Source organism: Pteropus medius, unplaced genomic scaffold (genome assembly GCF_902729225.1).
Source record: "Pteropus medius unplaced genomic scaffold, Ma_sr-lr_union100, whole genome shotgun sequence".
Lineage (NCBI taxonomy): Eukaryota > Metazoa > Chordata > Mammalia > Chiroptera > Pteropodidae > Pteropus > Pteropus medius.
Window position 1 is genome coordinate 17,592,423 of NW_024342471.1, and position 14,895 is coordinate 17,607,317.

The 14,895-nt window shown below is 40.4% G+C and overlaps 2 protein-coding genes across 7 annotated transcripts in view; one reads left to right on the forward strand and one right to left on the reverse strand.

Annotated features, from left to right (window-relative positions):
* Positions 1–12,975, forward strand: part of NCOA3 (nuclear receptor coactivator 3) — a 95,214-nt gene extending 82,239 nt beyond the window's left edge. For 2 of the 3 annotated variants that reach the window (XM_039864532.1, XM_039864533.1), the window contains 6 exons: positions 4,966–5,259; positions 6,358–6,462; positions 7,656–7,914; positions 8,637–8,811; positions 9,164–9,305; positions 9,604–12,975. In XM_039864532.1, coding sequence (XP_039720466.1) covers positions 4,966–5,259; positions 6,358–6,462; positions 7,656–7,914; positions 8,637–8,811; positions 9,164–9,305; positions 9,604–9,615 — 987 coding nt within the window. In that variant the 3' untranslated portion in view covers positions 9,616–12,975. The remainder of the gene's footprint in view (positions 1–4,965; positions 5,260–6,357; positions 6,463–7,655; positions 7,915–8,636; positions 8,812–9,163; positions 9,306–9,603) is intronic. The other variant, XM_039864534.1, reaches the window with a different exon arrangement.
* SULF2 (sulfatase 2) overlaps positions 12,976–14,895 on the reverse strand; it is a 106,418-nt gene continuing 104,498 nt past the window's right edge. For all 4 annotated transcript variants that reach the window (XM_039864536.1, XM_039864540.1, XM_039864538.1 and 1 more), the window contains one exon: positions 12,976–14,387. In XM_039864536.1, the coding sequence (XP_039720470.1) occupies positions 14,357–14,387 (31 nt within the window). In that variant the 3' untranslated portion in view covers positions 12,976–14,356. The remainder of the gene's footprint in view (positions 14,388–14,895) is intronic.

Here is a 14,895-nt window from a genome sequence, read left to right on the forward strand (position 1 = left end):
TTGATTGGATTAGAGTGCACATTTCAGAGGTTTTTCTGCGTGCATCCACGTGGTTTTCCACAGCGGTGCTGATTTGAGGTCCTCAGCCTCAGCAGCACTTGGCCACTGTATACAGCCCATGGAGATGAGTGAGCACACGCAGGGTGCGTGCTCAAGTCACAAAACAAATACCAAGCACGATTATTTTTAAAAATCTTTGCCAATCTGATGGGCAGCAAAGATTCTTGTTTTAAAGTATATTTCTTTGATTTGCAAGAGTGAACGTATTTTATGTTTTTTGGCCATTTAGATGTGTTTTTAATAGTTTTCTGATGGGGTTTTTATTTTGTTGATCTGCAATAGTACTTTATGTGTAGTTACTGATTTATTTGGTGATTTCTTCATTTAACAAATATTTGTCTTCTCTGTGCCAGTTTTTATTATTCGAGGTCGGGGAGAAATAGTGAACAAATTGGTTCCTGTTCCCAAAGCTCACATGCCCCGGGCAAGGCAGGCATCAGGCAGGCAGTCACGCAGTCAGAAGGAGACAGAGGGTAGGCGAAGAGGCATATGATCCTACGAGGGTGTATCATGAAGGGACGTTTTCTTAAGATGGGGTGTGGGATGTCAAAACTTTTCTGTAAAAAGTCATATTTGAGATGCAATTTGAAGGATGACTGTTAACTTGTCTAATATAAAGTTTTCCCAGTTTAAGTGTTTTAAAAAGAAATTTTTTTTTTCTTTAGTTTAAAAACGTTTGTGTTTTCAAACCCAGGATGATGAGATAAAGAATAACTGGGGACTTACTTGAATGGTCAGGAAAACTTTTTGGGGCAATGACATACAGGCTGACATCTGAAGGATGAGAAGGAGCCAGCTATATCAACAGTTTAGGGAAAGAACATTCCAGAAGAAGTACAGCTAACTCAAAGGTCCTTAGGCAGGAAAGAGCTTGGGTGTTCTAGAAAGTTACTAAAAGCTAGAGCAGAGCAGAGAGATTGGTGTAAGATTAGAGAGATAAATGGAAGCTGGGTTCCACAAAGCCGACTTTAGGAGTCTGGAATTTTCCTGCTGTATTAGGAAGCCATGGAAGACTTTAAGCAAGGTGGCCAAGAGTCCTCCTTTTCTTTTTTGTTATAATTATTTTTAGCAAAATTATCTTTGTAACAAAAATAAAATGATACAAAATATACTTATTGAAGAACCAAAGTCTTTGCCCCACTCAGAAGCAGTGAAACCCAACTGTTTATTTTAGTACTGTTTCTAAGTAATATGCTTATGCAGCTGTTTCTTTATCAACTTTAGTCTGTATCTGTTGATTTCCTGATGTGATTGTTGACCGTGCATTCATAATCCCTTACCTGAGCACCTTGGGGTCAGATGGACTTTGGAATTCAGGAATTTTCGGGTTTTAGAAAGATGAAATGGTGCATGTTTACCACACATTACACGGTGATCCCTGGTAGAGTCTTGAGCAAAACTTAGTTTTGGGCAGTAGCTTGCGATCAAACACGTTACTGTTACAGCAGAATATATAAATAGTCACACCAAGTGGGATATATAGAGATTATGTATTGTTTCATATAAATTCAGGTCAGGCTTTGTTGTTAAAATGCATTTGGTGTTAATGATAAATTGTTAATTTTTTTAAAGAGCTTTTTTTTTGAGTTTTGGAATTTCAGATAAAAAGTTGTAGATTAGTGTTTATTATTCTCCCGTCCTCCAGTGTACATACACTCACACCCTTAGCCACTACACACACATGGACACGTGCTCCCTTGGTACCCCCAATATGATTATGTCTTTCATTGTTAAGTAGGTAGTCAATATTTACATTATTTTGGCTCATAACTGAATGAGGTATAATTTGTATAGGGTTTTGTTTTTGGTTGGTTTGTTTTGAAGTAATCACCTTCTTTCTATTTGCTTTGTTTTCTACACACTGCTGATGCTCCCTGGAGAGTCCAACAGAAGTATAAAATTTCTCTTATTTTTTTCTTCACATTTTCAGATACCTCATTCCTTTTCTCTCTCCTGTAGTCCTCTGTCACTCAGTTTTACTGACCCTGAGAGGCAGGTCTAGATATAATTGTCACTGTTATGTTGGATTTCTAGTTTTCTGACTCTCAGGTCATTTTCTTTCTTGATTTACTACTTTGTTTTTCCGAAACACACTTTTTATTAACTTCTCCATTCCTGCTGCATGAGATACAATGCTTTGGGTCCTTGTGTGTCTGAAAATATCTTTATTCTACCCCCCTGCATGTCTGGTTGTGTATTAAATTCTAGATTGAAAATAATTTTCTCTTAGAATATTTAAAGAATTATTCCATCGTTTTCTGGCACCCATTGTTGCCATTGAGTCATATTCTAGTCTGATTCTGTGTGTGTGTGTGTGTGCGTGTGTGCGAGCGCGTGCGCATGTGCCTGTCTCATTTATTCTCTTTGGAATTATTCAGAAACCATTTCCCTCCGATGGATCTTATTTTATTCATTCTGCTGTGTATTAGATGCACAGATATCCTCTTTGGCTTGGGGGCATTTTCTTGTACATTTCTATAGTTTATCTCTTCTGTTTTTTTCTGATTTTTCTGGGGTATCTATTGACATGTTGGGTGTTACATTGATTCTGTTTTTTATCTTTTTTTTTAACTTACTTTTTATTCGTTTGAGTCACTTCAATGTTGGAAGCTTTCAGCATCAAATATCCAGTGATCCTGGACTATCTTTTCATTTTTAAGAATGACATATTAAAAAGCAGGATTAGCCTTCTTCACTGAAAATGTAAGGGGGCAGGTACTGGCCTTTTTATTTCAGGACTCCTACAATTGCAACATGTAGAGTTAGTTGCTGGGCCCCTGTCCTCCACTCCCACCATATTTTTTCTAGAAGAGGTCCTCCATTTCTTTTTTAGAAATTTTTTTATTACCCCCTTGCATCTTGGAAGCTGGGCTGGATAAGTGAGTGGATGAATCCTATAGTGTTAAGATATAATATTATGAAATATAAACTATTACTAGAAATTATATAAGAATTTTTGTTTTCAGCTTCTGCCCTGTTCCTGCCCTCTGCTTGATGTCCCTGAGCTCACGCACTTGAGAGAGTAGGTAGAATGCACAACCACTTGGCTGTGTGGAGTTGGGGACCGGGCAGAGTTTGAGGGCAGGGAGGTAGTTGCCCCCTGCTCTATATTGAGACACCTGACTACCTTCCCCGCAGTGAGCACTCTGCCCGACCACCAGCTGTCACAGTGGAGTCCAATGTCACAGTGGAGTCCAATGTCACAGTGGAGTGAGTCCCTCATTGGCTCCCTGGGGGACGTTTGCTCAGTTCTCATGTGTGTTTTCCTTTTCACTTGGGTCTCAGTTTCTCTGCTCTGGCGAGTTAATCTTTCCTTTACTTTCTGTCTTCCAGATACCTCTTGAAATATTTGATCATGTTGCCTTTCTTAGTCTCATTGTTTTATGGATCAATATGACCTTTTTCATTATTTGCTGTCATTTTAGTAGAGTTAGCAAGAGAAAGGAGGTAAACATGCACGTAAATCTGCCATGTTTAATGTATAGTATTTTTTTACTTTATAAATTTTCATTATAAAAAGATACCTCAGATTGCTGTTGGAGAATGGAATTGGTACAGTGGGGCAAAGTAGGAGCACAGATGCCAGTTACTACGAGGGTCCAGGCGGTGTCTTAGAAAGGGTCATGGCAATGGAATGGAAAGAAGGGAAGGATACACTATATGCCATGGAGGCAAAACTGACAGGACTTGGTGTACCATGTGTGCGCATGCGCGTACACGTGCTTGGACAGGGAGAATGTGAGGAATCAAGATGGCTGGCTTTTAGTTCTGGGTGAATGCTGTTGCCTTATATTGTGATATAGGAAAGATTGGAGGAGAGTCGGGCTTTTGGGGATCACAAGTTCTGTTTTCTACACATTTAGCTCGAGATTCCTGAGACATCTAGGTAGAGAAGTTAAGTGGGCATTTGCATAAGCAAAATTGGAGTTCAGAGACGTTTAAGATGGAGACGAAAAATTTGGCAGTTGTCACTAATGGTTGAGAACATCAAAGTAGAAAATGTGGTGAGAGAAAAGAAGAGGGCCTAGGAGACCCTGACGAATTCTCAACATTCCTCCAAGGAGAGGCCAGAGACGTGTCCCAGTGCAACGGGGTGAAGTGTGCTCCGTGGCCCACTTGCCGAGGCTGTTGACTGCACACTCGGCATTCTGTGCCAGTGGATGGGAAGGTAAAGGTGAACGTAGTACCTGATAGGTTCTTCTTGTCCTAGTATGGCAGGCTGTTTCCTCCTTCGGAATATTTATTTTTATTTTTATTTTTCTGTCACTTGCTGGACATCATTTTGTATACATCCTAAGCATGTACAGAAGTGATGCCCAGCATATAACAGGCATTTAATAAATACTTGTTGAATGAGTGTCCACCCCTCTGTCCCTACCCCCCATACAAGTAGTAGTGCATGATCACCTTTAGGTGAATACACTTCAGGGGATATGAGCTTTTGTTGATTTACCTCTCTCTACCAAAATCATTTCTTGTAAATTCTCCCCAAAAAAAATAATAATAATTTTCTTGTACAAATTACATGAGAACTCATTGAGCATAGCGATTTTATGATTTATTTTATACTTGGCATGTGAGGTTCCTGTCGCTACAGAAATCTGGTCTGGAACAAATAATATTTCTCCAGGTACTTAATACATTGTAGATATTTGGCTCAGAAAAACATTTGAATGTCTTTCTGTGTGAGACCTTGTGCTGTAGGCACTAGGACACAGTCGTGAAAAGATGGAGCATGGTCTGTGTTCTCATGGGATTTTGGACAGTAAACTTGATGTTTTGGAATTCTGCAACATCATCGTTCACATATATTAACTTTATTTTTCATCTTCTTTAGAGCATTTGATGATTTCAGTTGCTTTCCCAGATGTGCCCAACTGTTCATTTATGTGTTTGATGTTTAAGGGACAAGCTTTGGAGCCCAAACAGGATGTTTTCCAAGGACAAGAAGCAGCAGTAATGCTGGATCAGAAGACAGCATTATATGGGCAGACATACCCCACACAAGGGCCTCCTATGCAAGGAGGCTTTAATCTTCAGGGACAATCACCATCTTTTAACTCTATGATGAACCAGATGAACCAGCAAGGCAGTTTTCCTCTCCAGGGAATGCATCCTCGGGCCAACATCATGAGACCGCGTACAAACACCCCCAAGCAACTTAGAATGCAGCTTCAGCAGAGGCTGCAGGGCCAGCAGGTACCCAGTCATGTGCTCTGCCTTGGCCAGAAGCACTTTATCTTGGGCCTCCTCCTCTTCGTTTTCAGACTATCTTCTTCAAAGCTCTTGCCACAGCTCTCCATCCCTTGACAACTAAAGAAATCTGTCTTGTTTTCACTTCTGTGTAACATTTCATTTGTATGGATAGTTTCCTGTTAGGGGGTGGTGTGCTTGAATTGAATACCTTTCTATAAGAATATCGCGTTGTACAGGTTAAAAAGTAAAAAATGTCCAAGAGGCTTGCTCTTGGGGGAGAAAAGTGTTTCTCGATGCCTTCATAGTACTAGAGGCAGAGAATTTCTATTTTAAAAAAAGTCCTTAATAGTAATAACCAAATATTTAAACCTTATTGATTGCAGCATTCTTTTTATGGAACCTCTCCTTTCTAGATGTTTTAGAAAACTTGAGCTCTTCTAATATGCCAAGATAAAACATTTTTTTCATTGTTTCCTTAATCCCCCCAACATCTTTTAAAACCTAATTGTTTGCATCTTGGGTGTGCTTTTATTAAACGTGGCATAACTGAACCATATAAGCAGATGAGTGAGTGAGTTTAGAATCCAGTGAGCCAGAGATGCTTCTAGTGTATGAATATTCCTAAAAATCAGTTCAGGTTCGCAAGAAAGCAGTGTTAATGTGTTCATGGTATCATTTTACTTTTTGCCATTTCCTCCCAATAAAATTTACCTAGGAAAAGGTAACAGAAGAAGAGTTAGTTTATTCAGTGTTATTCTGATCAGGTTAAAGCTATTTCCCCAATGGCCTAATCCCAGAGAAAATCTGATTTTACATATCCTTTGAATTCCCTTTGGAGATATTCTTTAGGCTGCAGAATTGCACTTTTACTCTTGATGCCAAACAGTAAAGCTTCATATGTAAAGCTTGCTAGTCAAGAACTTTTCAGCATGCACCTTTTCGAAGTGTGAAAGAGTACCAGTTCAGCTTAGATTTGACTTAACCAGATTCATGGGTTTGGAGATACGTGCATGACCTCACTGGTGGTGCTGAGGGTTGGAAGGCTGTTTTGGGCTCATTAACATGTTTTGTTTGCATTCTGACCAACCTGTCTCTCCTCAGTTTTTGAATCAGAGCCGGCAGGCACTTGAAATGAAAATGGAAAACCCCACTGCTGGTGGAGCTGCAGTGATGAGGCCCATCATGCAGCCCCAGGTGAACTCCCAGGTGAGGATGACAAGTTTCTGCATGTTCATGTTTACTGTCCTGGCCCGTGGTTGGCTCTCAGTCAATGTTTGTTAAACAAATAAAGTAATAACCAAGTTCCTTGTGTAAGAAACCATCCCGCGGTCCCATCACACTTTTTCTCTTTCATTCTTCTCTCTTACTGGTGACTAGAAAGAATCAGAGGAGAGGATCTTTTATAAATGCCACTAATTCATGTTTTCAAAATTAAGTCCCTTTGCAGTCAATTGCTGTACTGTGACAATAGCTATCACTTACTCTTTAAGATAATAAATCCGTAAACTTTGCTCTCTTTCTGGATTATGAAACCATATGTTCATTGGGTAAAATTTGAAATTATTACTATTATAATGAAGAAAATAAAACATCATCCTATTCTCAATAATAACCTCTCGGATGACCCGGTTCCCTTAGTGGGAGAGATTAAAGTTTTCTCTGCCTTCAGTCCGAGGTGGAGACTGTATTAAGATATTTTGTTAACGTGCATGAGACAGATGATAATGTGGAAAGTCCTTTACTGTAGTCTAAAATATTGTTCATAGTTACTAAAAACAGAGATGTCCAATTTTCATGGTCTTAGGCCCACTTGGAAGTACTAATAGCTATATTTTCTTGATAATCAGACATTCTGTATAAGCTAAGCTAGGATGCCTTCCGAAAAGATAAAAGTTTGCTTTTTGGAGATGCTCTCCCAGCTGGTAGAGCATGGGTCAGCTTCCTTGTTCAGTACTTTGATCATGTCCCCTCCTTAACCTCCAGACCTTCTGGGGTGGATTTTTTCTGAGTATAACTCCGTTCTTTTTTTTTTTGCTTCTCTTCTTGTTTCACTATCCCCGCCTTCATCTTGTAGTTTGATTTCATAGTTTCTGAAAAGTTTGTCCTAAAATTCTACCCCTAAATGTTCTGTCACTATTTAAAGCTTGACAGCTGTCTGCTTTCATCTCCCAAATAATTTCTAGGTCCCTATTCTGAAATCTCTACCCCTCTACTCCCCGCCAATAGCCCGAAAGCCTTTACCATAATGACAATTGTACATTTTTTTCTTTTTTTGTAATTACAAAGAAGAGCATTGCGTGTTTTTTCTTTCTGATACCTAATGTATTATGAGTCCTGCATGCATGACATTGGCTGGTTCTTGCTATATGTGTGTAATTGCATTCCTTTTTGGGCATTAGCAGGGTTTTCTTAATGCCCAGATGGTCGCCCAGCGCAGCCGAGAGCTGCTAAGTCATCACTTCCGACAGCAGAGGATGGCGATGATGATGCAGCAGCAGCAGCAGCAGCAGCAGCAACAGCAGCAGCAGCAGCAACAACAAACTCAGGCCTTCAGCCCACCCCCTAACGTGACCGCTTCCCCCAGCATGGATGGGGTTTTGGCAGGGCCTGCGATGCCACAAGGTCCACCCCAGCAGTTTCCATATCCACCAAATTATGGTAAATTTAACAGTGCAAATGTCTGCCTCAAAGTAATATTACTAAGGACCCAAGATTTACTAGATCTGCTGCATATTAAAAAACAAATACTGTTCACTCTTATGTCACAAGAAAAATGAAATTAACAAAAATGTCAACTTCAGTGCACAGGTAATTGAGATTGAGGTAGATGGTTTATCATGGTTTTTTTAGGTCTTGTTTTTTCAGCTCCCCACATCTTAATTTGGACAAAAGACTACCAGTGGGGCTCCCCATCCCCCAAGTTAGAGGAATGTATTTTGTGGGCTTTTGAGTTCCTTTTCTTGGTGACTGAGACATTTATTAAAATAACGCATATGCCTCTTGGGGGTACAGGTACCTATTGGGAGGATTACATTATAGGATGCATCTCTGCCAGCGGGGGACGATAATTCTGTCCTTTAAAGAGGGTTGGAGAGATGTGAGTAGCGGGATATGGAGTCCCTTTTATACAGAAAGCTCATTGAAGTAGTTACTGTTCAAGTGATCTAGACAGTACTTTTCTGTAATAAGCGTGTTACTCTAGTTGGCATCTTGGTGAGAAGCAAGAATAACCGGCAGGCAGCATCCTGGAGCACTCTGTATCTTAGACTTCTCATCTTCCCCTGCTTTTAAAAAAGAAGGTAAAATTACTACAGAAAGCTGATATTCAAAGGATGTAGTGTTTGGGCATTACAATTTCTCCTTTTCCTTTCTTTTTAAAGGGATGGGACAACAACCAGATCCAGCCTTTGTTCGAGTGTCTAGTCCTTCTAATGCCATGATGGCATCAAGAATGGGGCCCTCCCAGAATCCCATGATGCAGCACCCGCAGCCTGCACCTATGTATCAGTCCTCGGAAATGAAGGGCTGGCCCTCAGGGAACCTGGCCAGGAACAGGTGAAGAACAGGGACTTTAAAAGTCATTCACGTTCTAGTGCCAAAAGTTTTAAGAAATTAATCTCTGCATTTTTCACTCAAGCCTGTTTGGATGGAGAGATGAAAAGGCCTGGGTTCATATTTGAAAAAGTGGTACTCGGCTCATCCGTTTTGAGAACCCTCCCTACAGTGCATGTTTCCGTGGGGGTATTGAGTATGGACGGCAGTGAACAATGGAAGGCAGGCCATCAGGGAGTTTGCCCTCTCAGGTTCTCTGCTTAAGTAAAATGACTTTTGGCAAAATCGTGGTAGTCTCTGTGTGTATGTCCTTTGTTCCCGTAGTGACCCAGGTGATTTCACATTTCCTTTACAGCTCCTTTTCCCAGCAGCAGTTTGCCCACCAGGGGAATCCTGCAGCCTACAGTATGGTGCACATGAATGGCAGCAGTGGTCCCATGGGACAGATGAACATGAACTCCATGCCCATGTCTGGCATGCCCATGGGCCCCGATCAGGTACGGGGGTCTATTCCTTTTTCAAAAATGTTTTTCTTGTTCTATGGAGAGAACCAAAGCCTCAACTGTAATCTAAAGGTCCTAAGTAGATTTTTAACTTGGATGTAAAATTTAAAAATAGTCATTGAAAAACTCTTGGTTTGAAGGCATTGGGCCATTAGGTACTTTTGGTAATTTGAGATTTAAGGAATCTGAATCAGTCAGCCAGAGCCATGTTGCAAGACATCAATATAGACTTGTGGATTCTTTTCGCTTGTACAAAGCATGTTTAACTCATGTTTCTTCTGGTTGCTAACAGAAATACTGCTGACATCTCTATACCAGGACCTCCAAGGAAATCACTGTTCAAATGACACTGCACTAGGGTTATCGGGAGTACAGGATCATGGTCGTAGGCACCCAGCTTTGAAGAAAGGACCAGCTCTGATCTCCATCAAGGGTATTCCGACTGATGTCATTTGAGTAGGACTGGATTTTAAGCGGATATCTACCTTTTTTCCCCTCCTCCTGTCTATCACGGTGTTCAAAACAAATATTTTTGGCATTCTGCCTCTTAGGGATGTGATTCTGGAGTTAATGGAGTGTTACTGATCTCAAAACTCTCCTGTGTCCTGTCTTTCTGCCTGGCTATTCTATCTTTCAAATAAATGTAGGTGGGCCAGAGAGCATTGGAGAAAACGTGGGATTAGAGTGTCTGGTTTCTCTAGTTGCAGTATTGGAGGAAGAGCACAGCCCCAGCCTTCATCCGTCTTTTACTACCAGGTGGTTCTGTGCCATGGGCTTGGCGTTTCTAGTTCTCATCCTTTAATGACAGTGTGAAGTTGCTCCAACCCTGTTCTTGATTGTCCTAGGCTTTAGCTAGGGTTTTCATTTGCCCCTGACTTTGTCATACTTCACCTCCAGGAATTATCCTTGATGTCAGATGGCCTTGCAGAAGGGAATGTGAGTTGACAGTATTTAATCGCAGCAGTAGCAATTTTTCATATGCTAATGTGCAGCCGAGTGCACTTTATTTAAAAAGTAATGGAGAAATGCAATATTCTAGAGGTCTTGAGGAATGGTGAACCACATTCCTGGTTTTTGTCTAATCTGTTGGACAAGAACTGATTTTTTTGTTGTTGTTGAAAGTACTGGTGTCACCCTTTGCCTATATGGTAGAGCAATAATGCTTTTTGAGAATAAATTGCAGAAAACCCAAGGCCTGGTACTGCATTCTGAATCAGAATTTCGCAGTGTTTCTGTGAATAGATTTTCTTTTGTAAATATAACCTTTAAGATATTATATTATGTAAAATATGTATATACCTTTTTTTGTAGGTCACAACAACTCATTTTTACAGAGTTTGTGAAGCTAAATATTTAACATTGTTGATTTCAGTAAGCTCAGAGTGGTGAGGTTACAAACAGAAGAGACAGCCCCTGAATTTTGTGGCCTGGCGGAGGGGACAAAGCTTTTCCTTCCCTCCAGCCTTAGATGCCTCGCTCTTTTCAGTCTCTCAGTCTAAAAGCTTTTTAAAGAGATCATTTGTTTAGATGTAAGCATTTAATTTTTTTAAAATTCTTCTAACGGAACTAAGCACTTTGTTAATTTTGGGGGAAAGAATAGACACGGGGGAATAAACTTTTACAAAAAGGTATCAAGAATTTAAAAAGATCAAGCAATTTGATTTAAAAAAATCTTGGATTTTAAGCAGTCCATAAATTAATAGCAATTTCATTTTTTTTTTTTTAAATTGAATATGCCATCTTTTATTCCATTTGAGGATTGAGCTAAGGTTTGGGTTGCTGGGATCTGAATCCCACATGGAGCTCTCAGGAGTAGAGTCTTTGATGTGTGGTTCTGGTGTCTGCTCAGCTGTCTCGTCATTCCATTAATGGGATGTTTTCCTGAGATTAGGGATGATGTTACGATTATTTCTTAAGGACTCAGTCTCCAGAAAAGTCAGCTGTGCGTGATTCAGAGTTGCAGCCTGAGCACTTTTCACTCCCTCCCTCCGCCACCCCCTGCCCTGTTCTGCCGTTGCTATTCCCCGACACTTGTTATGATCAGTTGGGAATAGGGGGAAAAAATCAAGGTTAATCCCTGTATCTGGTTTATTAGGTTCAAACAATTGAATGAAATTGGTTTTTTGGCATATCTTTCAAATGTCTCTGCTAGCCTTGGTGTCATTTCCTAGCAATAACTGAGAGCCAGTTAATCTTTTTAACATATATTTAATCTTTCTAGGTGTCTCTGAAGGTAAGATCACTTAATTTCTTTGACTTGCTTATGAATAAGTGAAACCTATATTTCTGGAACTGCCACTAGAGTGAATTTGAGTCTGACACTCCCCTCCAGCCCCCTGCCCAGTTAAAAAGAAATGATTGTAAATCCATTAACTTCCATCATGGTGGCCTGTACGTTTCCGATAACACATCCTCCTCTCTGGAGGCAGGCGTAGCTGAGTAAGAGTCTCCGTCTTTTTAGACACAGTTGTTTTAGGTGTATCTGAACCTTTCTTGTTTTAAGTCATGCGTGCGTGGGGAGAAACAGAATGGTGCTCTTACCTTTCTTTAAAAAAAAAGTTGATTCTTTTCCTTAGTCTTGACTCCAGGCTAACTGGAAGGCAGCACCCCCTTTTTATATGAAAAAAATGAAGTTTATTATAAGTTTTTATATTTTTTACTTGTTCATTTTCTTGGTGCCAACTTAAGGTTTTGATTTTCTTTTAATAGATGCAGTCTTTGAAATAATTTGTTGTTTTTAACCTTTATTGCCCTTTTTTGGATAATTCTCTTTGTACTTCTGCTGCCTACCTCTCCTCAGTCCCTCCCCCTGCCCTTTTTTAAACCTTGGTCTCTGTTAGGTGAACATTATAAGTAATCTTTTCATCTGCTTTTAGAATGTGAGGTATTTCCAGTACACCTACTTTTTTGCTGAATCCAAAGATATATAAATATATATATTTTTAAAGATCAAAGTGATATAAAGGAGATACATGTTTCTTCCTTTAAAAAAAGTTCATTGTTAATGTTCATATTAATGATGCCACTTTTCTAAACTGTGCATCTTGATGGAAAGGTGTAAATATCAATCAACAGGACTGCTTAGTAATCAGTATTTAAAACCTAAGGTGTTGGGGTATATAGGGGCGGGGTGCTATAGAACATGATTGGCTCGCTGTCCTAGAAGTTCTTTGATTCAGAGATAGATGCAGCTGGAAAGTAACAGAATGGAGTGCCAGTTATTCATATGCCTGTCCAGTTACCCTTTTTATTTGCAGAAGCCATGAGTTTTATTCACAAGTGGGAAGTTTGTAGGAGCAAAACCTCTAGGATAGGTGTGTTTTCCTCCTGCTGTAGAGGAGCGAGAGCTGCTGTGTGGCTCCAGGGCAGACTGTTTAATAAGGAGCAGGGCGTTCTTTCTTTTTCCGCCAGATGGAATTTCGAAGATGGAAATGTCATTCTGAGAGCAATATTTAAATTCTCAGGAACTGACTTACAGTATTGGGAATGAATTTAATTTCAATCAAGTTTACATTAAATGTTGCTTTTCAAAAATCTAAATCATTCTTTACACTGCAAAGAATCCAAACCACATGGGATAACTTATGAGATTGTTGTGTGATAAGCTATGACTGTTTTGCTGATTGTTTTGGGTGTCGTTGTAAATAAAGGTTTCTATTTAAAATTGAAGTCTAAGAGCTTGCTTTATTAAGAAAAACCTATTAAGGGCAAAAAGGTTAAGGAATCCTATTTCAAATAATGGTAACAATTTTTGTGAGGTTAAAAATCTTTTTCTTCCTAAATGCCTTTTATTGTCTGCAGCAATAGAAACAGCAAAACTGGAGATTATACTGTGCAAACAGGTTCCAAAAAGAAGTTTGAAAGGTGTGGAACTGTTCTTAAAAAAGGTGAGTGCTTAGGGATCATCTCCACCAGCTGACGAGAAATGAGTTGACCACTGATAGCTGAAGTTCTTCCTCCTTCTCCCATTCTAGCAGCTGCCTTGACTCGGTCAGACTACCTGGGGCGCACAGGGTTCGTTAAAGTGAATTGTGTTGCAGTTGATTAATACTTTTTAAAGTGAGGTCCTAAAGCTGGTGTAATGTGAGACTTGCCTGTGAGGTCTCTGAAATATGGTAAATTTTAGTCATTTACAACCATCTGTTCCCTTTTTAAAAAAAAACCCTAAGTCCCAGGTATTTCCTTCCAGAAAGATACTGACTGGTAGTGTCTTATGATTTTTTTTAAAAAACCAAATACACCAAAAAATGCCCAAGAATGGCCTTTTACAAAATGTCAAAGGTTAGCTCAAGCCAACTGTTGGTCATTGGCTGGGGTTTTGAACATCGTATGACAATAGACTACAAAATTTCTTTACAAATACAATTTCATTAAAACTTGGGACATACACCAACTTCAGTACTTTAAAAAACATTAGTTCTGGGACAGATAACAAAGGAATGGTGGGGGACATGGTCTCTGGTCAGGAATGGAAATGCCCACAGCTGCAAGCGTTTACTGACACCACCGCCCTTGAAAACGCCCACGCTGGCCACACGTGTCGCGTATGTACAGGGAAGTCGGTTTCCTCCGAGGCGACCAGGGTTAGCGTACTAGATGAGCAGCACCCGCTTCGTGCTGCTGGCTCACTGTCAACGGCACCGTTCCCAGCACCAGCACGTCGCTTCTGTCGTGCTTCTAGGTTCCTCCTTGACGGACAAAAGGATTCCAGTGACTCTGCACTATTGGGTGAAATTTCTGAGAAAAATCTCTGAGTTCTTTTCTCCCTGTGAGCCTCTCAGCGAGGGTTAGTGGTGACTTCTTGATATGAAAATGCATTTTGTGCAGCTGGTGCGGTATAATCCAAAGCGAAAGCAGGGGCAAAAAATGGACGTCCTGAAGTGTCACTGCTCCTGGCGGTTCTCTTCCAAGATCTGCCGTGTCGGCCGAACGCAAGTTCTGTGTGTCTCCTGGCTAACAGCATAGGTCCGCTTGAAATCATACATGGGTTTCGTTGTCTGTACAGTCACGTGACGCCTTTGTTTTGGCAGTCCTCCTCGGGCCGCTTAACCTTCCCATCCTTCCCACAGTTGTCCCCTGCAGGACAAAGCAAACTCGTCTTAGTGTTTACCATGCCGCTTATGGATTGCATTCAGCCCTACAGCTGAGTAAGCTTTGCTTCAAGGATGTGGCTGCTGAGAAGGAATCTTTCTAGGTCCCGGAGAAAGGGCTTGCCACCACCTAATCGTTAGATTTTCAGTTGTTGGCGTATACACTCAGTGGCTGGCAAAGATGGCATTCAAAGAGTGGGGTAGAACAGTGGCCAAAGAGAATGTGAGATGTAAAGATTGTGTGCCTTAATTCTGGTTGCACCAAAGAAATGCTTAGCTGGCCCTTTATTAAATGGTCCTGTTAGAGCTGCAGAGGTTCAGATGCACATAAAGAAATGAGTAGGCCAGAGGTTGCACATGGCGGCTTGCTAAGAGTTTTTGTTTTTCTGTGTGGTAACTTAATGTCACCACTTTCAAACACATTTTGAATTTTCAGATACACCTGATGAATTAGAGGATTCAAATTGTATTGCATTCTTGCCGTTTCCTTTAGA